The 24,961-nt window shown below is 38.8% G+C and overlaps 1 protein-coding gene across 2 annotated transcripts; it reads left to right on the top strand.

Moving 5' to 3' along the window:
• Positions 1-10,524: 10,524 nt before the first annotated feature.
• On the top strand, positions 10,525-24,739 carry kdm4ab (lysine (K)-specific demethylase 4A-b). 2 transcript variants are annotated; one of them, XM_082172748.1, is made up of 23 exons: positions 10,525-10,631; positions 11,832-11,984; positions 12,088-12,263; positions 12,345-12,459; positions 12,577-12,770; positions 12,928-12,977; positions 13,078-13,181; positions 13,317-13,454; positions 13,834-14,051; positions 14,152-14,306; positions 14,397-14,432; positions 14,550-14,839; positions 15,724-15,832; positions 15,910-16,082; positions 16,360-16,546; positions 17,319-17,395; positions 17,581-17,636; positions 17,829-17,937; positions 19,261-19,449; positions 20,925-21,095; positions 21,181-21,300; positions 23,145-23,237; positions 23,411-24,739. In XM_082172748.1, exons 2-23 carry the CDS (start codon positions 11,856-11,858, stop codon positions 23,549-23,551), a joined length of 3,030 nt encoding a protein of 1,009 aa, XP_082028874.1. In that variant the 5' UTR covers positions 10,525-10,631; positions 11,832-11,855; the 3' UTR covers positions 23,552-24,739. The 2 variants fall into 2 exon arrangements, with proteins under 2 accessions (XP_082028874.1, XP_082028873.1); XM_082172747.1 differs by having other exon boundaries at positions 14,397-14,839.
• Positions 24,740-24,961: the final 222 nt, after the last annotated feature.

Raw genomic sequence — 24,961 nt, 5'->3', positions numbered from 1 at the left:
ATTAATTAAATTAATAAAAAGACAAAAAGACCTTGAGATATGTTAGGTAATTGTGCCTCAATGAATTGAAAATTTATTTGCTACATTTCAGAGTAATATATTTGTATTATATTATATTATATTATATTTTTCCTTTCTTTTAATTAACAGTAACTAACACTTAGCAGTTTGAATGACTGTATAAACAAAATGACGGAGTATGTTTTTATGTTTCCACTGTTCGATCGTGCCCGCGCCTCACTCACACACACACAAATATAAGTAAACACTTTGCGACTTTTCGATCGTGCCCGCGTCCCTCTCTCTCTCTCTCTCTCTCTCTCTCTCTCTCTCACACACACTATATTCCAGCATTGCAAACTTTACACAGGGGGGTAATCCAGCTCTCGAGTAGCGTACCATCCCCGAGGGCCGCCATTGGCTAACAAGCCATCACCTGCTGTTAGCATTCCATTGACTCCCGTTAATTTTGGCATCACTTTGACAGCGAATAACTTTACATCTGAGGCGTTTAAAGAATCCATTTGTCCATTGTTTATTTCTAAAGAAACACGACAATGTATAAAAGGCTCCATTACCTTGTATCTTACGTTATGGCCCCGTAGAAGCAGCTTTAGTAAAAATAGGCTAACGATTGCGTCATAACCACATGACTCTCTGGAAATTACCATATAGACAGGAGGAGAAGCTCGCAGTCAATCGGGGGGACGTGGAGGCATAAAGTCAAGGGAGAAGCCCATAGAGAATCATAAAGTTTATCCTGCTCCTAGCTCATGGACACCTCCTACTCACACTCTCCGTCTCTGCAAGTTTCGGAAGGGAATGATTCAGATTTCTCTTGGCACAGCTACTAGAAGACAGACAGGCTGCTCACGTCACATCTACGTCATCAAGCTCAGTTTGAGTCTGCGCAGTACGCTCGACCATCAGGAAGTGAGAGCTTCTTTTCTCCGTTGAAGTCTATGGGGTCGCTGTGTCCATGAGTAGGAGGTGTCCATGAGCTAGGAGCAGGAGAAACTTTTGCTAGTATTCTGATTAATTACTTTGTCATTTTGCCTCCACGTCCCCCCGATTGCCCGCGAGCTTCTCCTCCTGTCCATACGGTAATCTCTCTACTGTACGACAGAGAGTCGCGTGTTTATGATGCAATCGTTAGCCTATTTTTACAAAAACTGCTTCTACGGGGCCATAACGTAAGATACAAGGTAATGGAGCCTTTTATACATTTTCGTGTTTCTGAAGAAATAAATAATGGACAAATGGGGCCCTATCTTGCACCCAGCGCAATTGACTTTGTACACCGACACATGTATCATTCCTATTTTGAACCCGCGCACAGCTGACTTTTCCCTCCACAGACGCACATCGGTAAACTAGAAAATGCATTTGCGCTCCCGGGGGCAGTTCAGCGCAAAGAGGAGGCGTGTTCTGGTGCAAACGTTCCCTGGTGCTATTTTGCAGTTTCAGAAAACAATTCCGCCACTGACCCCTATCACCCTGTCCCCTGACCTCTCTCTCCCCTTTCTTCTGTAGCCTACTCCTCAAGAAGGATTGGATAGCTGTATATTTTTTCCCTGTGCTTTTTCAGCCTGTCTTTTGCTGATCCCCTTTTTTATCAACTGATGCTTGCCTGTAACAAAATACACAATAGCCATCTTGAATGTAACATTTTGTAAAAAAGACATAGAAATACATTGTTTCACAGTAAAAGTATTGAATATTAAATATTACATTTATAGTAGGTGGCCTATACTGCATTCATACTGCTTTCTGAGGAAGCACTTCATAAAAAGGAAAAATTAGTGACTCCTGCTGGGGGGGTTGTAATAGCTATTTTGTTTACGCAATCTGTTCAAGTAGTGCTAAGGCAATATCAAGTTATATTGAAATGAGCAAGAGTTATAGTGCACGTCCCTCCTTCATAAGTCTGTTTCTCATTACCGAAACATTGAGTATCTCCACCGCAACAGGCCTTCAATTGTTGCGGTGAATGATAATGGTGTTGCGGAGGATGAGTGACCTTAAACATTCTTGCTAACTGTGGAGGCTAAATAAGGGTTAGCTAAACTTTCCCTCTCTTTTTATATTTAGACCATAATGGGGTATATAGTAATAAAAAAATGTAAACGGCAACATTTTTTAAAACTTCACAAACTCATGTTTCGGTAATGAGAACTAAAAAGTCGTGTAGGTACTATGACAAACAAAATTTTAACTTTTATCTGGAGAGAGAAAATATGAACTGCTTACCTGGTAGCCATCTTGAGTGTCACAGTCAATTATGTCCCTTCCAACAAAATTCCTTGAAAAAGTTAATTCCTAGAGGACTTAAACAATGATTGAAAATTGTTGCGGAGAATGAGAAAATTGGTCTTGGACACATTTATATTCCTTATTATTGTCACTACATTTACCAATGATCACCAAATACCACATGTTTATTTACTGTAAATGTTTATAGTATAACATGCACTGAAGCTTTTTATTTTTCTTATTTTTTAATTATAAATATTTCCATCTCAAAGAACCAAAATCCAGTCATGGACACGTTGCGGTAATGAGAAATTTCCCCTTAAATGTGGAAAAAACAATAAAATTGGTATTTATGATGTTATTTGAAATCATGTGCAAAATAGTACATGAAGAGATGTTTATAACTGTATTCTTCTTATTTTGATAGCATTTACTTTTATCATCAAAATACTTCATGACACCTCATAAGTCTAATTTCGTGAGGAATCACCCACTTGCTTTGTTCCTGTATAACCGGCCGTTTTGAACGAATCGTTTGACTCATCAAGACAATGATTTGCCACCTACTGGTGGTTTTAATTTCATATTTAAAAGTAGTATTTATTTATTTTTTACATCATTTCATATAGCCATTGTTAAATAGAGACATTGTTAAGACATTGTTAAATACAACAGATTTTTTTTTAATTGTTCTCATTTGTTTATTTGAAACATGACTCTGAATTGCAAAGGCAGCCTCTGACACAAGTTAATGTCCTCTGAATGAATAAGTTTTGTTTTATTATTATCCTTCATAATACAGGGGATGATCGATAACGACCAATAACGTAGCCTACATAATCTACTTATCAATGCAACAGCTGCAAGTGCAGAATATATATACTGTATATATATATATATATATATATATATATATATATATATATATATATATATATATATATATATATATATATATATACTACGTAATAGAAATACTTGATCAAAAAGTTTTATTACTAAAAGTCTTTATAAATGCAACTGAGCAAAACAATTATGGTACAGAATAATTGTTTAACAAAATCATATAACTATTATGGCACAAAATGTTGGCAAAGTTATTAATCAACACATTTTAAAGAGGTAAAACAATAATATAATACAAATGCTTAAGTGCTGTAGAGGCTTGTTTACTTGGAGCCAGCTGCACTATACCACCAAAATATTATTTCATTCCAAACATCTATATACACTGGATTAATTAAAAAAAATTGTGCATAGAATATTTTTGGGATTTTCTAGACTATTTTAAGTGAGCAGGATATATTAAAATGTAGCGCATGGATTCGGCAGGCATGTATTCATGATACTAAGAGCCTCCCTAGCTCTACAGCGCCCCACAAATTTCCAATGTAAATCTGTGGTGAAAAATGGAACTGCAGCGCGCTCCCATTGGGGCAGATTTCTGGCAGCCCCGCTTATTTTTACGTGACCTTATGTAAACCTCGTTCAGAACAAGAGGCTATCCGCTTTAGCTGTGTGTCTGCATCAGGTCAGTAGTTGGCATGTCTGTTCTTCCTATGTGGAGTAGCTAGCGTATCAAATTAATGACACTAAAAACCCTTTAGTTTAGGGTTAATTTAATTTTAACTATTTGTTAACTATTGCTAAATGGGGATATCTATATCTAGCATAAAAAAATAAAATAAAAATGGCCAGAACGTCATCTCTCAGTTGCTGAATGTCGCGCAACAACGTTACTACAGCCCTGGCGCGTCTTACAATTCTACGTTGTTACAATGTTGCGAGCACGTAGACAGCGACGTTGCCATAGCAGAAATGCAACGTGCCACAGACGTTGCCACAACGCCAATGTGTTTGCTGGGTAGACGCTATGCTGCTCCATCCCAAGATTTTAGAGCAGGGTTTTTTTCAGGCCGATTCAGTGCAACTCCAAAAAGGAGGACAAATGAGTGTCCAACTTGAGGCTGCGCCGGATGCCACGCATGGGGCTTAAAATCCAGACTGTCCGGCCAAAATCCGGATGTATGGCCACCCTAGTGTGATCGTACGTGCAAAAGGGTTAACACAAAACAGGAAACTCGTGAATATGATATGAATATGAAGTGATACCGAATATCTCAGTCTCAGACATCTCACTGTTTTGTATCAATTAATGTTTCATCTCCTGGCACGGGGGAAAACAATATTCTTCCTGATCTGATATTGCTGAACTAGCTATAGCTACCATTCAGCAATCATACACTATGAAAGTATAGTGAAAAGCATGTTTTTTCTTAAGGTGTGCCTTTAGCCCCGTTGTACTCTATAATCTGTCATTAAATACAAAGAACAGGTGGATAATCAGTGCATAATTATCAACAATTATAGGTTATTAAAAAAATCTAAACCAATTTCCATTAGTTTGATCATTATTGATTTACATACAAACATCTCCATGTACATCGAGTCAGTAACGTTCTACCGTTTAACCAGATTCTCATTTATGAAAATATTAATTAAAATTCAGATCCCCAAACCCTGTGTAAAGGCAGTATTGGTGCAGCATGGTTTAAATCATACTTATCTGACCGTTATCAGTTTGTAGCAGTAAATGAAGAGATGTCTTATCGTTCACAAGTTCAGTATGGCGTACCACAAGGCTCAGTACTAGGACTGTTGCTGTTCACTCTGTACATGCTACCCTTAGGAGATATCATTAGGAAGCATGGCATTAGTTTTCACTGTTATGCTGATGATACTCAGCTCTATATTTCTTCACGCCCAGATGAAACTTACCCATTCACAAAATTAACGGAATGCATAGCTGATATAAAAAATTGGATGACTAGTAATTTCCTACTACTTAATTCTGAAAAAACAGAGATTCTAATTATTGGACAAAAAACGTCCTCACGTAATAATCTAGAATACTCTCTAACACTTGATGGCTGCTCTGTTAAGTCCTCATTGTCGGTTAGGAACCTGGGTGTGCTCTTTGATACCAATCTTTCATTTGAAAGTCACGTGTCTAGTATCTGTAAAACTGCATTTTTCCATCTTAAAAATATATCTAAATTACGTCATATGCTCTCATTGACAAATGCGGAACAGTTAGTTCATGACCTCAAGGCTAGATTATTGTAATGCTCTACTGGGTGGTTGCCCTGCACGCTTAATAAATAAACTACAGCTGGTCCAAAACGCAGCAGCTCGAGTTCTTACCAGAACCAGGAAGTATGACCATATTAGCCAAGTTCTGTCAAAACTGCACTGGTTCCCTATTAAACATCGTATACATTTTAAAATATTGCTGATTACTTACAAAGCACTAAATGGTTTAGCTCCGCAGTACTTGAGCGAGCTCTTAACGCATTATAGTCCTTCACGTCTTTTGCGATCTCAAAATTCCGGCCAGTTAATAATACCTAAAATATCAAAATCGACTGCTGGCAGTAGATCCTTTTCCTATTTAGCACCAAAACTTTGGAACAATCTTCCTAACATTGTCCGGGAAGCAGACACACTCTGTCAGTTCAAAGCTAGACTAAAAACACATATTTTTGACCTAGCATACACATAACACATTATAGACTTCTAAAATTCCATATTATGCTGCATAGATTAGGCCAGCCGGAACCGGGAACACTTCCCATAAATCCTGATGTACTCGTTACATCATAAGAAGAATGGCGTCTACGCTAATATTAGTCTCTCTGTTTATCCGTCGGATCCAGGCCGTATCCAGATCTGAAGAAGGACCAGCGCCTGGACGCGACGACAATGCAGTCCTGAAGTGTCAACAAGACTCTCCGTTTCCTGAAGTGAGGTGGACCTCGGCCGTATCCAGATCAGATGGTGGATCTGCACCTGGACCCATCCATGACGCATCCCTGAGGTGCCAGCCTCATCAGCCCTGTGAAGGCCTCATCGACACGACCAATCTGACTTCTGACCTGTAACGCTGCCTGGATCATAATCATACACTGTTCGCTCGCTGGCCAGAGGAGAACTGGCCCCCGACTGAGCTTGGGTTCTCCCAAGGTTTTTTTCTCCATTCTGTCACCTGATGGAGTTTTGGTTCCTTGCCACTGTTGCCTTGGCTTTTGGCTTGCTTAGTTGGGGACATTTAATATTCAACAATATTATTGATCTGCCTTATTATGGGTGGACGATGATGCAATTTTCTTCTAGAAACAAACTTTGTTGTATTATTTTCATGTTATCAATGTGAAGCTGCTTTGATACAATCTGTATTGTAAAAAGCGCTATATAAATAAAGGTGACTTGACTTGACTATTGTTCACTTCTTACGATCATCTTTCACCATCAAATCCAACATCAATATGACTATGTCAACCATGCCCACTTATATTCATGAGAACACAGAGCAGTCCTGAACTATCAGATGAGCTCGTCATGGCCCTTGCGTGGCAGTGGTGCATGGGCAATAATGGAGTTTTCCTGCCCCATATCTGAGGATCATGCATATGGGAACCCTACCTCATTGCAGTGGTGGGGAACAGTGGAGTAAGATGACACTTCATGCCCCACATCCCTGGTCTTCAGGGATTCATCTGAGAATGCTCAGTCTCTGCACTCTGGCTTCTCAGATGCAACACTGAAGACCACAAAGCAGTGGAGGCAGAAGAAGAAGAGCACCTGTGGTTGCTGGATCTGAGAAAGTTGAGGGGGGAAACCGCACCTCATCTCCAGTCTTCAACGATGCACCTGAGAAGACCCCGCACTCAGGATTCTCAGATGTAACAATGAAGTCCAAGAAGCAGTGGAGGCAGAAGAAGAAGAAGACTCAGGGAGTACCCATGCCTGACGGGTCCACACAAGGAGCACCAGTGCCCAACCATCGCATTCCGACAGGGAGCACCTGTGCCTGTTGGTTCTTCTGAGATGGGGAAGCTCACCTCAACCCTGGTCTTCAGGGATGCCTCAATGATGCACTTCCCATGTGCATCATTGAAGACCAGGGAACAGGGAAGAAAGCAGAAGCAGAAAAAGGCACAGGGTGCAGCTTTGGCTGCCTAGTCCCCACAGGAGCACACGTGCCTTCTGGGTCCCCCCGGGAACCACTTGTGCCTGCTGGGTCCTAACAAAGAGGAAAACTTAGGATTCCTGGGCATCTGATTAAGCATCTGCAAAATGCCTCTTTTGCACAGGGAGCACCTATACCTGCTGAGCCCCCCAGGGAGCTGCCATGCTTTCTGTGTCAGCCTCAAAGGTCACATGTTCCCCAATTGGGGCACCCATGCCAGACAAGGTTCCAGATAGGCAAAATCCAAAGATCCCTGAGCCACTGAGGCAGGAGCTACAGCAGCAGGTCTCCACAGGCAACGGCAGTGCCGGCCGAGTCAGCAGCATTGCCAGTCCGAAAAATAATAAGAGCAAAACGGAGGCTTGCTGAGCATCTGAGGGAGAATTTACAAAATGCACCAGTCTCTTTCACCCAAGGAACCCCTATGCCCTCCAGGATCCCAAAAGGTGTATATGTGCATTATAGGACCCCACAGACAGCCCCTGTTCCACCATGTTCCCAGCAGGAAGCTTCTGGGTCTCAACAGAAAGTGTTTGTGCCCGCCAGAGCTCAACAAAGTCAACCTGCACCCTTGAGTTTGTCCCCCATTACTACAGGAGGACCCCCAGGGAGCAGAAGTGCCCGGCAGAAATATAAAACATGCGAAACATAGGATCTCTCACCATCTAAAGCCCCATGATCAACTCATGGGGCTTCTGATGCATCTGATTCTAATGGGATTTCTGAGCAATATGTCTTTAGATTTTCTCTAAGAATCACTCATTAAATCTGGTCAGCATTACATGATTATGTCTGTTCCTTCAACAGGACAATGCTGGCAAAAACTAAAGATCCCTGAGCCGCTGAGACAGGAGCTGCTGCAGCAGAAGCCTCCAGTCTATTCTCTTCAGGGAGCACCTGTCTGTTCCCCACAGGGAGCACCTGTGCCCAACAAGAAAATAATTAATATCCCTGAGCCACTGAGGCAGGAGATGCTACTGCAGAAGCCTCAAGCTTCCTCTCTAAAGGGAGCACCTGTCTGTTGTGCACAGGGTGCTCAGGGTGTCTCTGACAATATCCAAGAGAAGAGAACTGTAAAGATCCCTGAGTTGCTGTGGAAGCAGCTGCTGCAGCAGAAGCCTAAACCTTTTCTATACAGGTAGCACCCATGCCTACCAAGTCCCCACTTGATGCACCTTTACCCAACAATACCCCAATGGGTGCGCTTGTGCCTGCCAGGCCTCCACAGGCAGCGGCAGTGCCGGCCGAGTCAGCAGCATTGCTCGTCCGAAAGCTTCCTTCCGAGTTGACTTGATATTTAGAATTTTCGAAAGAAAGGGTAAATTTGAGATTAGGCGGAAGTTACTCAGAAGTGTAGAATCCAAATTTGTTTTTTTAAGACAAGATTAAACCTAAGCATGTTTAAGACAGTCGGGAACGATCCCTGTGGGAAGACATTTGTTGATGGACAACAAATCAAGACCGATAACTTGAAATACTTGCTTAAGAAAAGTAGTGGGAATCACATTCTGAGAGCAAGTAGGTTTTAAAGTTGCAACAATCTCATTTAGGAAGTCCAAAGAGATAGGCTCAAAGACAGACCAAATATTTCTACATTTGGTTTATTCAAATCGTCACTTTTTTCTTTTCTTAAAACTACATGTTTCTTGTAATTAGGGGACACCAATGGTATTACATATAAATGGTTTATGTAAAAAACATATAGTAGTATGTATACAATTATGACTTTTTTTTGTCATTTTCTTTATCTTGATTTTCTTTGACATTTCTATGTGAGATGTGACGTTATTCTGTATGTTACATTTTGTTATAAGGCATATTGATAAATGACGCATTAGTTGTTTAATGCATTCGGCTGATTATTTGTCAATATACTTTAATATGTGTGCTAAGTTAATTGTGGGTGCAAGGGCAGGTGAGCGAGGTATTGTTTTGCATATGTTTGTGTCTGTGTCTTTTTTGTATATGTACTGTGTGATTAACCTTTGTGTCTGTACATATGCTTAGGACCCCCTTGAAAATGAGATGTTACATCTCAAGGGGTTATCCTGAAATAAATTCAATTCAAAATAGAAGAGCAGACGGGGTCATCAAGTGGCGTGGCTGACGTAGGCATTTGAGATTGAATCAGTGAGATCTCATTAAAATATATTGCAAAATCCTCACAAAGAGAGTTAGACATCTCTGGGAACTGATTAGTAGTGGGATTAAGAGCAGAATCAATTATTGAAAATAGGGCATTGGGCCTATTGCTGTTAGATAGAATCAATTCTGAAAAGTATTTACGCTGTGCAACATTAGCAGCTCGCCGGAAAGCAGAGAGGGAATCCTTTAAGATTTCATAGGAACTGTAGTCTATCCTTATGCCACTTGCGTTCAGCCCTTCTACAGATCTGTCTGAGAGAACGGACATTGTCAGTTAACAAGGGCTTCGAGTTGTGTTTATGGTTTTTTTCTCTTTACCTTCAGAGGAGCAACAGCATTTAAGATGTTAAAGCAGATCGAATCAAAAAAGTTCAAATGTTCATCATCATCCAAGAAGCTTAAAGATGAGTCCATGTCTTGATTGGCACGTAGACCAAGATATGATGCCATAAAATCCTCTCTTGCGCGATCGCCGATCAGTAAAAAATGAATATCAAGGATACACCTCAAGTCACAGACAGATAAGTCCTGCTACTTGTAAGATACTGCAGTTACAGAACATCATTCAGATTCAGATTCTAGTAGCTTCACTGGTTGCCTAATATTTACACTATTTATTTATTGGTTGTATTATTTATTGGTATGATGAAAAGAAGCTGTACATTACCATTATTAAAATTACATACATAAATGCATGCATGTATGCTTGCATTCAAATTTGCGGCTATAAAATGTAAAACAAAATCTTTTTTACATTTTATTCTTTATGGTTTTAAAATTAAAGTCTTTTTTTCGGGGATTATCATGAAATTTGTCTTTTGGTTGGAGTAAATTGGACAAATGGACGCAGTGTAATTTTGTATTAGTAATGAGTCAAACTCCTATGTGTTAACAAGGCAAACATTTTAACATAAAACTGAGACTAATTTAAAATGTTTGCCATAAACGTATTACTGCTACTGCTATTAAATGAGCGACTCGATGTAAAACATGTAAGGCAAACAACAGGCAGGCTAATGTAAACGTGACAGTGATTTGATTGGTTAAGGTGACTGGCGTGGGTGGACCAATATAGTAAACAAATCCTGTGTGCGCGTGCGCAGTGTGCGAGTGCTGATGGAGGTTTGTCAGGAGAAGGATCTGCTGTTAGCTAAACGTCTCTGCGAAGGTTGAGGGCAGCTATAAGCATTTTGTTCGACAGTCAGTAAGTAAATATGTGCATATAACCTCCTTATTATTTTCTGTATTCAAGCTATTTTTATAATATACGGTTTAAACGCATTGTTAGTAGTGGTAAAGTTGCTAGCTTCGATGAGCTAACGCTAATCGTTGCACTTTCACTACTGCATCCAACAGCTAGTTTCCCAATTTACGCACATTATATGTTATACTTGGTATATTCTGCACAGCCTGTCGTGTACTTTGTATAGGTTGGATATTTAATTTATCCGATGATAAATTAATGATAAATTTGTACATGTAATGTTTACGTTTGGCCTAACTCGTTAGCCTAGCTATACGACTTTTAAAGAGACGCTGGTGTTAGCCAATCAGCATCAGATCTTCCGAATACAAGGCGGGGCGTGCGAATGGGCGTGGCGTGTATTGTGTACAGTACACTGTACGGGTTGCGGTGTAAGAATATGAGGTTTTTGTCTCACTGTCTTAGCCATATAAGGCCTATTTGCCAGCCTTTACACCGGAATGCTACTCGGATGTAGTTTGTCACATGTGGTTTAAGTTTTTTAAACCACATCTGCGGTTAACAATATTAAAGGAAGTTAATGAAACCTAGCAACCCAGCATGACAGTAATGCGATGACTGTGATGTAAATTAAGTCAAAGTGACTGGTTGTCTGGGTAATCGTATAATAATGGTCTAAAGTCATCCCACATATTATATAGCAGGGGTTTTCAAACTGTGCTGTGGGGGGTCCAGGTTAGGGGGTCCATGGAAAAGTTAAAAGGAAAACAGTGTAAAAAAAAAAGTGTAGAATAAATAGTTAATTGCATAACAAATAAAGATCAAAATCAAAATGAGTAAATAGATGTGTAAATAAATGCATACTAAATCTAACAGTACAGTGCAATGTAATGTAAGATTACTAGATATTTTCCAAATAATATTTTAGACACATTTTCACAGTATAAATTGGGTTTTTATACATGATAATATGAAGATGCCTTTTAAATTTTAGGATGGGGGTCCCTCACACAAGGAAGATCATTTTTGGTGATCCATGGCATCTGAAAGATTGAAAACCCCTGTTATATAGTGCTTTAAAACATGACTATTTTAATGTCAAATAACGTTTTTTTTTTATGTTTCAGTATTTTGCTAATATAGTCTGTTTTATATTAGTTGTACTTTGAGAATACAGTTCCAATAACATTTGTCATACAGGTGCTAAGGACTCGGTCGGTCAAGATGGCATCAGACACGCCGATTTCGAGGGGTATTATGACCTTTTACCCCACTGTTGAAGAGTTCAAGAACTTCACCCGCTACATTGCGTACATGGAGTCCCAAGGTGCACACAAGGCAGGCCTGGCCAAGGTTAGAGGAAAACCCTACTTTCTTAGCAAACATTTATTTATTTATTTTTCTACTGCTGTCAATAAGTCATTCACAAAATGACATTTATTTTTCTAAACTACAGATCATCCCACCCCAAAACTGGAAGCCTCGACGTTCATACGATGACATTGACGACCTGCCAATACCTGCACCGATTCAGCAGGTTGTGACTGGGCAGTCGGGGCTGTTTACACAGTACAACATCCAGAAAAAATCCATGACTCTGAAAGAGTTCCGCAAAACAGCCAACAGCGACAAGTAAGTGTTGTTGACTCATTTTCTTGTTACTCATTTTCTAGTAGAAATTGATTATAAACACACCTGTCCTTCCTTTTTAAGGTTTTGTAGCCCTCGGTATGATGATTTTGAAGAGCTTGAAAGGAAATACTGGAAAAATGTAACCTTTAACCCTCCCATCTATGGAGCTGATGTGAATGGGACTCTTTATGACCCGGTGAGTAAACGCTTGTAAGCAATCTGATTTTTATTTTTTATTTTTTTGGGTTTCGCTTTTGGTTTGAGAGCTCTGAAGTGAATGGAGTCATTGTTTCTTTTTTCGTGTCTTATGCAGGATGTCAAGGAATGGAATGTAGGGCATTTGAATACCATCCTTGACACCGTGGAGCATGAAAGTGGTATTACTATAGAGGGAGTAAACACACCCTACCTCTACTTTGGCATGTGGAAAACCACTTTTGCTTGGCACACTGAGGACATGGATCTCTACAGCATTAATTACTTGCACTTCGGGGAACCAAAGTCCTGGTAATTGCACCTGCGGCTTTCAAATAAAGTCTTGAATTGATTTTTTTTTTATAGAAAAATGTAATCTGTAGATAAAATGTGTGCCTTTAGGCATAAAGATGGTTGTTGTAATTGTCTGTCCTGATGCCAAGTGCTAAATTCGTCTGGAATCTCATAGGTACTGTGTGCCTCCAGAGCATGGAAAAAGACTGGAGCGGTTAGCCAAAGGTAAACAGCTTTTTTTGTCGTCAATTCTGCACACACAATTTGACAAATATTTTGCTTGATTTATATTTTCTCATATATAATACATGCCATTGTTATACAGGCTTTTTCCCTGGAAGTTCACAAAACTGTGAAGCATTTCTTAGACACAAGATGACTCTTATTTCACCTTCAATTCTAAGGAAGTATGGCATTCCTTTTGAAAAGGTATGTTTTTATGATCATGAGTGCATTTTGATGACTGATGACTTTTTTTTATTTTTATGCTTCCTTAGAATACACGTTTTTGTAACTTTATGTTTGGGAGGCTTTGTGATGTTATTGTCCTTTTTTGATTTGTAGATCACTCAGGATGCAGGAGAGTTCATGGTGACGTTTCCGTACAGCTATCATGCAGGCTTTAATCATGGCTTTAACTGTGCGGAATCTACTAACTTTGCCACAAGGCGATGGATCGACTATGGAAAACAAGCCATACTGGTAAAAAATTATGTAAAAAAAGTTCATTCAAAAATTTGGGGTCAATAATCTTTTTGTTTTCTGACCCTTATGCTCTCTAACGACATTTATGTGATAAAAAATAGTCATATTGTGAAATATTAAAATAAAAAAAGGATTCTTTGATGAATAGAGCTGAAATAGAAACATTTAAATATAAAGCTTTTGTAACATTATGATTGTCTTTACTGATGCTTTTGATCAATTTAATGCATCCTTGCTGAATAAATGTATTCATTTATTTAAAAAAAGATATATTACTGACCCCAAACTTTATTTATTGTGTACTGAAATGCCTGTACACAACATAGTGCGTCAATCTTATATATAAAAATATCAATCTTGTATATTTTTCCCTCAGTGTTCATGTAGGAAAGACATGGTGAAGATCTCCATGGATGTGTTTGTAAGGAAATTTCAGCCCGAACGCTACGAGCTGTGGTTGGCGGGGAAGGACAATGCTCCCATTGACCACTCCAAGCCCACGCCTGAAGCAGCTGAGTTTTTAGGTGGAGAGGCTGGAAAGAGTGGCGCTCAGGAACTCATTGAGAACCAAAGTAGTGAGGGACAAAAGAAAAGGTAAAAAAGTTACGCTCACTTTACTTCTTACATCGTACATACTGATATGTAAAAAACATGTAATATCAATCTCCAATGTTGCCTTTTCCAATTAAATTAGCCTGTCCAAACAAAGGATAGGAACCAAAAGACACAGAGTGTGTCTGGACTTACCAGAGGAAGTTCTTCCAAAGAGTGAAACAATTGACGACGAGGCTGAATATGGAAAGAAGGGGCGCTTGACTCCATACATAGAACAATGCAGAGAGTATCAAGGTACATCCTGTGGTTATACCCTAAAAAACTTTAAGTGATCGTGGTTGTTGGAACTCCTTTGTTTTTTACATTTGATAAAATGTTTTTCAGAACTGAAGGACGAAGACAACCTTCTGCCACTGACAGGTTCGAACAGTTTAAAGATGCTTCCAGTTTCCAGAAGTCCTGCATCTGGGGAGTGTGTTAGGGGTGCGGGTTGTAGTGCTGCAAACCTTGTGACTGAAACTACTTCTCTGTCCTCAGCCTGTACCCAGTCCTTCCCAAAGCGTCATCTCTCTATAGCATCTGTCCCTACTGTCCCTCACTGCCTGTCAGCCGTGCCACGGATTTCTACCAAACCAGGGGTGGCGAGCCTTCTCTTTCATCGGACCTTGAGCCCTTCAGATGCCCTACAGGTCCAAAGCTATGCAGCCAAATCAGCGCTCTGTAAACCTGAGCAAACCAGGACAGAGAAACTCAGAGAAGAACTCAAAGAACCAGACATTCAACTAGATGTGAGGCCAAATACGCAAACTCCACAACCAAACACAGAGGTTGGTAACTGCATTGTCTTAGTGTGTATATTTCAAAAAGGAGCATTTTGTAGTCGAGTGCTTTAACATATAAAAAAAGCGAGTGGGAATATACTATGCAATTAAATCGGGGTGGTATGAAAATTGTATGTTATGGCTGTTAACTGAATGGATAGGGATCTGTATCTTGTCTGAGTAAATTGAAAATAAATCTCTAAAATCAATGCTTTTAAATGTGAATTCAGGCATCATAACATTAGAATGTGCAGTATGATAATTGAAATTCGTTTTAAGATTTATTGAAGATGAAATATTATTAAATGTATTAATGTTTTTAATGATTACTTTTAAATTAGTTAGATGACTTCAAAGATAATCTAAATGTAAAAATAGTGGAATGAGCTGCATAATTAAATATCTGAAAACAGCAATTACTGATAAATGAAAAAATATCTGATAACTGACATGGTACCAGTATATTTTGCATACCTAAATAAAACGTAAAAAAAAAAAAAAAAGTATGAGGTTCAAAAGTTGGGTCAGTATTTTATTTTATTTTTTTATTTTTATTAATACTTTTATTCAGCAAGGATGCATTAAATTAACCAAAACAGTAAAGACTGTTATAATGTTGCAAAAGATTTGTTTCAAATAAATATAGTTGTTTTGGACTTTCTATTCATCAAAGAATCCTGAATAAAATGTATGGCAGTTTCCACAAGAATATTAAGCAGCACTGTTTTTAATAGTGATAATTATGAGAAATTAATTAATTTTAATGCACATGAAATATATTCGGCTTTTTTCAAAAACATCACAAATAATGTTTTAAAAACAAGCTCAAAATGAAGCACTTCCGCAATGCATATCCAAATGAAATGAACGCCTCTTGCTTTTTTTTTCAGCATGAAATTGAGGGAGAGAAAGAGAATAAGAGCATGAAGAGGAAACTGCAGCCACTCAGCAAGTTGCCGTGCTTGCATCCCCTGCTCAGAGAGAACTCCAGTGATGACGGTTAGGGTCTGTTTCATGTTGTTCATTTATTGGTGCATCACTGTTTGCTCTTTCTCATGAACTCCTTCACTCCACAGAGATTCAGGTACCAGCAGCAGAGCCAGAGGAGACCGATCCCTGGGCCAGACTCCTGGCTCCCATGTGGCAAAGCAAGCCGCGCAATTTTAAAGTTGAGAAGGATTTCAACTTCCGCATGGGCCAGCAACCGCCTTACTGTGCAGTGTGTGCCCTCTTTCACATGTACACACAGGTAACACATGCTAATACCATCATCACGAAAATCTATTATTACTCAGTTTTCATTTGTGCGAACCAGCCAAATGACATTTGTGTCACTGGCTGTTTGATGCTACTAGTGGCTCAGAAATCACACACTTATGTCTGGTGGATTGTGAAGACAAAATAGGCTAAAAGATGTGATGCAATCAGAAGTAATTATTCTTTTATTCGTGAGCTGATAATTGAAAGATGACTTGTGCGAACCTCTAAAAGACAGTGCCCTGCACATTGCTGTTTCATCTGTGTAGAGTGATGTAATCTGTCTGAGCCAGTGCGGTTCTGCAGCTGAAGCAGGAGAGCAGAGGACCATGCCGCTGATTCCAGAGATGTGCTTCACCAGCAGCTCTGAGGGACACCTGTCCACCCCGAATCTGGATAAAGATGGCACTAGCCAACTCGTCAGCTGCTCTGTGTGTAGTGTGCGCGTACACACCAGTAAGTTTGTCCTTCACTGTTGCCTCTGAAATATGTGCAGTTGAAATTACATGTCCTGGCAATCACTGCATTTTATAAGCATTTTTCTACTTCCTTTATAATTTTGTTTGCCTTTTACGTAACCATTCAAAAGTTTGAGGTCAGTAAGATTTTTTTGAAAGAAATTAACACTTTCATTCAGCAAGGATTAATTTACATTGTAATCCTTTTATTTGTAATATTTGGCTAGTTTGTGTGGCGCGTCCGTGTGTGTGTAATAAGCAGAGTGTACGCACGTTGTGGACCTGCCTATAGGCGCATATTACTCATGCGCACTTTAAATAATAAAAAAAAAACTGCGCCATTGACTTTAGACCAGGTTTCAGTTGGATCAAAATACCAACGCGCCAACAATGCGCCCGAACACTCCTCATTTTCAGACCAGCACACCCATGGGCGAACAGATGGGCGCAAATGCATTTGCTATTTAAACAACGTGGCGCAGGATGTGAAAACGAAAACTGCGTCGGGCTGAAACTAGCAAAAGACACTAGCGTCGCGCCAGGTGTATGATAGGACCCTAAAGTGGTGTTGATTTTGATTTTGGTGAAACATAGTGAAAATCTTGAGATGGTAACCAGTTACATAATTTAAAAATATGCACTTTTCTTTATTGATTGGTATAAATGCTATACTAAAGTTTTTATGTTGCAAAAGAAATGTTTATATCCATGTAATTTGTCTGCTACCTGTAAAAAGATAATTGAATGAATTGTGGATGTTTTGTCTACAGGTTGTTATGGTGTGTCTCAGGATACTAAGCTGGATGGGTGGATGTGTTCCCGCTGTGAAGCGGACGCCACTAATCAGGTTAGTTGGATCACTTGTTTAGGTTTACAGTTGGATTTATTTATTAAACCTCTGCCATGCATTTTTCGAGCTGCTAGGGTGCGCTATCATATCTGCCCTCATGCGTGACAAGGTTTTGCTCACACTTTAACTCGTTTGTTTATTATTCTCAGTGTTGTGACCATGCGTTTGTCTCTTTCCCTCAGGACTGCTGTTTATGCTCTCTGAGAGGAGGAGCTCTGCAGAAGGCAAACAATGACAAGTAGGTACCTAGCAGCCTCCTGAGGGAGCCCTTCATGGTCAGATTGCACATTTTCAATAGCACACATTCCTCTCAGCTGAATGACACTTTTATGTACTGACTCTCTCAGCTGCTTGACAGCATGTCATGTGAACGGTTTTACTTTAGGCGCTAGTGAAACCTGATTTGGTTGACAATGTGTTTTTGTTGCAGGTGGGTTCATGTGTTATGTGCCGTGGCTGTGCTGGAGGCTCGATTCGTGAACATTGCAGAGCGCAGTCCTGTTGATCTCGGTAATATCCCGCTTCAGAGATTTAAGCTGGTGAGTTAAAGTTTTGCACAAACATATGACACAATCTAAATGCTGTGCTGATTGGTATATAGAGGGAAAGTGGATTTATATAATTTATTTGAGAAATCTTGGCTAGTACAAAAATGAGTCATTTAATTACACTGTTGAAGATGTAATTAATGACTTTTTTAGAGTAACTTACCCAACACTGGTTTAGGGTTAGTCAATTAATACATAAAAATGAATAAATCTTACAGAACCCAAACTTTTGAATGAAAATGTATGTGCATGCAATATTATATGAAACAAAATATGGCAATGAAGCATTTTTTCATGCTATCCATTGGAAAATTATCGTGTTACTGTAAAAGCTTTGCTATTCTGAGAACAGCAGGGTTTTGAATTTTTTTTAATATATATTACTGAAAAATAGTAGGTAGGTTGGCAGCATCTCTACTCTTAAGGCCACGATAAACTTAAAGCGAAATCGAAGAACGAGCTGATGTGACGTTATTTAGAACAAAATCAGGCCAAAACGAAGTTAGTTTGGAGTTCGTATTGGGAGTTCGAAACAGCTTGCCAAAGCGAGCTTTCCGGAAAAGTTTGCTACGGCTAGTAAACACCTTTGTACTACCATTGGTCCGACTCCGTGGCCATACGTAATAGCTAAGTGTGCCCTCTTTCACGTGGAAATCTTTTCCTCTTCATTTCTCCTGTTCAACCCATAGAGGTCAGGCGTGACCCGCGAGTGAAAACATGAACACACTGGAGAGCTGCTTTATAGTAGAAAAGTTGTACTTCTGATGAAACACTGACACTGTTTTTCATGTTTAATTAATACGGTAAAGCTGCTTGATTTTAAGCAATCTATTGCATAAAGTGCTATATAAATAAACGTGACATGGCTTTACTGCAGAGCTCATGCAAACATATCCACGTTGCTATGATGATCGGATTCTTTTCTTATGCTTTATTAAAAAATGCTTGCTGTTTTCTCAATTTTGTTGTGTTTATTTTGTTATTGAGAGAAAAAACGAGCAGCACATACAGTATTTACATAATAATCTAAATTCTCAGCAGAGTGGGTGGCATTCGCTAACAGTATGTTCACTAACAGTATGTTCACTAACAGTATGTTCACTAACAGTATGTTCACTAACAGTATGTTCACTAACAGTATGTTCACTAACAGTATGTCGCTGCTCACGTATTTCAAACTACGTTTTACCCCTAAGCAAAGAACAAAAAAGTCAGTCTTACAAATTTCTTTCTAAATTCATCAGAATTTGTTTAACTCAAGCCTGTGTCAAGTTTCTATTGTTAAAAGCATGACTAACAATGGTTCCTTTTCAGAAATGCCAGTTCTGTCGTAAGTGGGTGAAGAGGAGCTCGAGTTGCTGTGTGCAGTGCTCACACGGCCGCTGCTCATCTTCCTTTCACGCCACCTGTGCACAGGCAGCCGGGGTTCAAATGCACCCAGACGATTGGCCATTCGTTGTTTATTTCACCTGCTGGAGACACAAGGGCGGCAGCCAAATAGAGGTACAGACACAATACAGACATGTTCAGGAGGAATACAATTGAAAAGAGGGTGATAGCAAAGATATGACATGACCTATGATATGATCTAGATATAACACCTGAACAATGGAAACGCATATAGAAGCCTGTTCACTGTTTTTGCCTTTAACTACATTGAATGGCACAATAAGGGTATGATAATAGGACAGATTATCCTTCATTTCCTGGTATACTGCCTCTGCTCTGCACTGGTGGTTCCTAATATAGGAAGGGAAATAGATATTAGGGAGTTTTTTTTACTCCCTAATATCGGCATCAGCCCCCAAAAATCAATATCGGTCGGGCTGTAAAGGGAAACAATACTAAAGGGAAATAATCAAATGCAAATAACCGTATAATTGCACATAGTTAGAAAAATATATAAAAAAATACTTCCCATATGTCTTGTTGACATCAAAGGTCCAACGTCCAATCAAACTGTATCGTGTTTGCTGCAAATTCGCCTGTCATTCAAAAATATCAGGGTGATACAACTGTCCTGATATTATAAAGAAGAAAAAAGCCTCATTAAAGTCAGCATGAAATGGAAATTCACCTATTTTCTGAGTGCTTGTTATTTATCTTATTGTGAACCATTCATCCATGCATATATTTTATTTATTTATCTATTTTAAATCAGAAATGTAATGATTTGATCTTCCATTGAATTGACAGACTTCTCTCTGGTCATGTAAATAGAACTTAATCATTTTAGGCTCATTAAACCTGTCCCTTTCTTTTAATCGACCAAGTTTGCATTCAGATCTGCCTCGCTTCAGGCAACAATAACCAATTGATTTTTTTTTTTTTTTTTGCTGAACATCACTATAGAGAAGGAAAACATCTGCTGCTACTTTCATTCCATGAAAACTTTTTCAACTTTAAAAGTGTGAAATTCTTAAGAAGAAAACCTTAAGCAGTCAGCGATAATCTTATTTATTTGAAATAAAAATATTTGAGCAAATCTGCTTTACTGCTGATTAAACCATAGACATGCAGAATACTAAAATACGTAAAGGAAATGATATCATAGAGAGGACCCCTGCAGACTCTCATTACTGTGGGTCAAGGCCATGTACTGTATTCTCTTAAAAATCTGATAATTTGATATTTTTATGAATTGTAAATTGTATGGTTGTAAAATGCCATAGAGTGTGACTCTCCAAATACTTATACAAAATACAAAAACAATATCAAACATAATTCATAAAAATTAATTTCTCAAAACTTGGCACAAGTGGTAGAACCACTAAAAAAAAGAGTTTTACAGGAACTGGCCTGTCTGGGTGTTTCAGCAGGGTGGAATTCTAATCTTTGAGCCAGCATGTACACATATTTCAAGTATAAGCAATTTGTTTGCTGTAAGCCAAGTATGTTAGCGGACTATTGTTAACTCTTCAAAAGATGTGTGTTAGATGTTATCTTAGATGTCTAATCTCTGATGTCATCTTCTGCAGCGCAACAAGGCATCAATGCGGGAGTTGGTGAAGGGGCAGAAAGTGATCTGCAAGCACAGAAATAAACGATACTACTATTGTGAGGTGGTTGAGCTGACCAAAGCCACCTTCTACGAGGTTATCTTCGATGATGGCTCATTCAGTGACAACCTCTTCCCTGAGGATATAGTGGTATGTGAGGGGCTATGCAGCTCAAAACTATGTTTAGTGATCAAATGCACAGTGTACTGAAGCAATGCTGGTCTTTATTTCTCAGAATAGAGACTGTCTGAAGCTCGGTCCACCGTCAGAGGGCGACGTAGTTCAAGTACGCTGGACAGATGGCCTGATCTATGGAGCTAAATTTGTGTCTGACCATATCATCCCAATGTACCAGGTCAGAGGACAACAAACACAATTGTGCACACGATTTGGGTTAAAGTTCAACTTCAGACACTGCAAAGTGGATAGCGTGGGTAACAGTAGGATCACAGTTTTTTTCAGTGAATAGGATAGTGTAACTATAAGAAGACAGACTAAAAATCTGTACTGTACACTGTTAAAGTTTAATATCATAACATGCACTAACATAACTATTCACATATATATAATGTGTCATATTTTTCGATAGAGGCAGTTTTTGAACTTTTTTCATGACATTGACCTTCGTTGTTGTTGCTATTATTGAGGCAATAAGCTTTGACGGGTCATGCAGTAGGCTTAAATTTCACTCCTTACCCATGCTAAAATCACTGTAACCCACTGACTCCGGGGGCTTATCGCTTTTATAAAACAGCAACATGATAAAACTACTGTTATTAAAATCTACTGTTGATGTGTACTGTTATTGTCAATAATATTAATAATACATTTATCATATTGACAGTAAAGACATTTTATAATTTTATAAATAAAAAAAAATAAAAAAAAATGCTGTTCTTTTGAACTTTCTATTAATCAAAGAATCCTGAAACAAAAGTATCACGGTTTCCACCATTTTAAGCCATACAACTGACTTCACATTGATGATAAATGTTTCTTGAGCACCAAATCAGCTATTGAATTGGTTTTCTGAAGGATCATGTGACACTGAAGACTGGAGTAATGATGCTGAAAATGCTGCATTGCCATCACAGGAATAAGTGGCATTTTACAAGATATTAAAATAGAAAACAATTAATTTAAATTGTAATAATATTTCACAATGTAACTTTTTTCTGTATTTGAATCAAATAAATGCAGCCTTCATTCTAAATATCAAAATAAAAAACCAACCCCAAACTTTTGAATGGTAGTGTAATCAGAATTAAAAAAAAAATATATTCCTCCATGTGCTATGGTTCATAAGCCTGAGGCTGCCTGGGATTTTCCATGAAAATGTTGCTGAAGTCAACATGATGATACGGCAAGGTTTAAGATATTTAGTTTTGGAAAATGGACACAATGGGAATTTTTTTTTTTTTCGCTTATTGACTAAAGGCCGGTTCACACCAAGAATAATAACTAGCGATAACTACATTAGAGTCCACACCAGTGGACGATATCGTTCTGTTTATTCTAAGCACGCGCTGCAGGTTTGTCATCTGTTGCTTTAAATGTGCAAGCTCTTTAAAGCAGAATGGATTCTGATTGGCTGTCAATGTTTTTAGCATGCATCAGCTGGAAAAAAGGATTCTGAAAGTTATTTATCATTATACTTCTGGTGTGGACTCTGCTATTCTTATTCTCTTATTTTTATTTAGAAAGATTTTTTGAACTATCTTTATTATTTATTTTATTTATTTATATACTTATCGTCCTTGATGTGAAGAGGCCTTAAAGGGATAGTTCACCCAAAAATGAAAATTCTGTCATTTACTCGCCCTCAAGTTGTTCCAAATTCGTAAGACTTTTGTTCATCTTCGAAACACAAAAGTACCACCACAGGGAATGACGGAAAAAGCAGTTTTGTCACCCAACCATGCCGCGTCATTACCCAGCTAAATGAGTAGTGTTTTCTGGCAAACATTATAACTGTCCTTAATCAAAAAGTACACAAAATGCATACAAACTGGTTGTACAGTTACACTCGAAAATTAATTATTCCAACATTAGCTGAAGACAGCGTAACTGTAGACAGTTTACCGTTGCAAAGCAGTATATATAATTTTATTATGGCTTCATTCGCAGCTCATCTGAGGAGAAATTAAAGTGGATTTTTGTAACGCTGATATAAAAATGGCTCTTTTAATTATTCTCCAGGTGGAATTTGAAGATGACTCTCAGCTTACTGTAAAGAGGGAAGACGTGTACAGTTTGGACGAGGAGCTGCCCAAACGTGTTAAAGGCCGCCTGGTGAGTGATTTCCTGCCAGCTCTGCTTCATTAAGTGTGTGGTATATCATTAAGAAACTTATTACAAAACACCTTTTCCTTGAACTATCTTATCACTACAGTAACATTAGCTTGTCATGACACAGAGCTATTGTGTGGTTTAACACACATTATACATTTTATTTCCGTCTCTAGTCTGTGGCGTCGGACATGCGCTTCAAAGGGGTGTTTGTGGAGAAGGAAGTGAAGCAAGACTCAAAAAGACAGCGGGTGATCAACTCCCGTTATAGGGAGGACTACATCGAACCGGTCATCTACAGAGCCATCATGGAGTAACGTCCTCACAAACATTATCTTCATCAAACAGATCAATTGGCTAGCACCACTAACAACATAAACAGAAAAGCAGGCTGGACCAGACGCCTCAATAGTTTGAGTGGACAAACACATCACATGATCGGACAACTGCAAATACATGTCCACCACCGGCCTTTGTTTCTAAAAACACCAAGATCATGTTTTAGACCTTCAGGTTGAGTATTAATTCTCATTGAAATGATCCTGCTGTGAGCGGTCTTCGGGCGGCACAATTGAGAGTACAAGAGATGAAATGCTAGGAATGTCTTGTGTAAGAGTGTTTGTTTGTTCGGACGGCACACAACCGGCTCAGGCTCAGCGGCTCTTGGACTCCTACTGTCTTAAATCAGGGGGCGGTAATGTTTCAACCTTTTTTTTTCTTTTTTTTTTTACCTCCTGCAGACCCACTGTCTGACCGCACATGAACAGACCTTTACACCGTCAGACAAATCTTTAGTCAGCGGGGATGCGCCGTCCCACTGACCGTTTTGTAGGTCTTAAAGTGCTTTGCAATATCTGAATCTCATGGATGAATCTTGTGTTTCTTAGTACGAGCAGCTCTCATGTGTGATCTACTGTTAACATGGGACGTTATAGGAAACTAGCTTTATACTCTCATAATTAGGTGGATACAGCAGCTTTGGATTTTGTTTTTATTTAATTTATATTTCTGTTTAAGTGCAAGGACTGCCAGTTTCCTAATCGCACATTAGTTCTGGATTAACTTTGTTTGTAAAAAGAAGTATTTATATATGTTGAAGGCAAATTTTCTCTACTTTTTCTACTCTTAGTTGCATTACTATGCCAACACAGGTAAGAGTGACTTGTGACCAGTCATGGTCAAAGTGGTGCACTCATCCACATGTTTTTTTTTCATTTTTTTTTTTTTCATTTGTGAGTTTTATAGTACTTAAGGCAGGGAAGGCAACATCTCGAGGTACTCCATTTAGAGAGTCCTAAAAGAGACGCCTCGTTTGAATCACCTACATTATTTTAAAAAGCCGTTTTGTGGAGATCCCTTTAGCTGTATAGCATTACAGATCCTTGTCTTCAGTTGTTTTGAGCAGTAGGCATTACACTCCTTTGTCTTGGAATATAGATCCATTGTTAATTTAAGGCAAAAAACTTTATTTTTAAATTAAAAGCAATGTCTCCTCTCCCCCTGAACATTTGCTGTTTGTCTCCTTTTAGCCTCTTTTGAGTGTGTTTTCATGTCACAGCCTGCATACACATTCTTTGCAAATCATTTACAATGTTTAAAGTCAATATGAAGTGAATTAAACCAGGATTTACTAACGTCAACTGGTTTGGAAAAAAATGTATACTGACTTTTTTTTTTTTAAGTTACATCACGGCACGTCGAAATTACTGCAATTATGAGAATCTGAG

This window comes from Leuciscus leuciscus, assembly GCF_965113295.1.
Source record: "Leuciscus leuciscus genome assembly, chromosome: 6".
Lineage (NCBI taxonomy): Eukaryota > Metazoa > Chordata > Actinopteri > Cypriniformes > Leuciscidae > Leuciscus > Leuciscus leuciscus.
The sequence above is the reverse complement of the archived record's forward strand: the minus strand, read 5'-3'. Positions and strand labels throughout refer to the sequence as shown.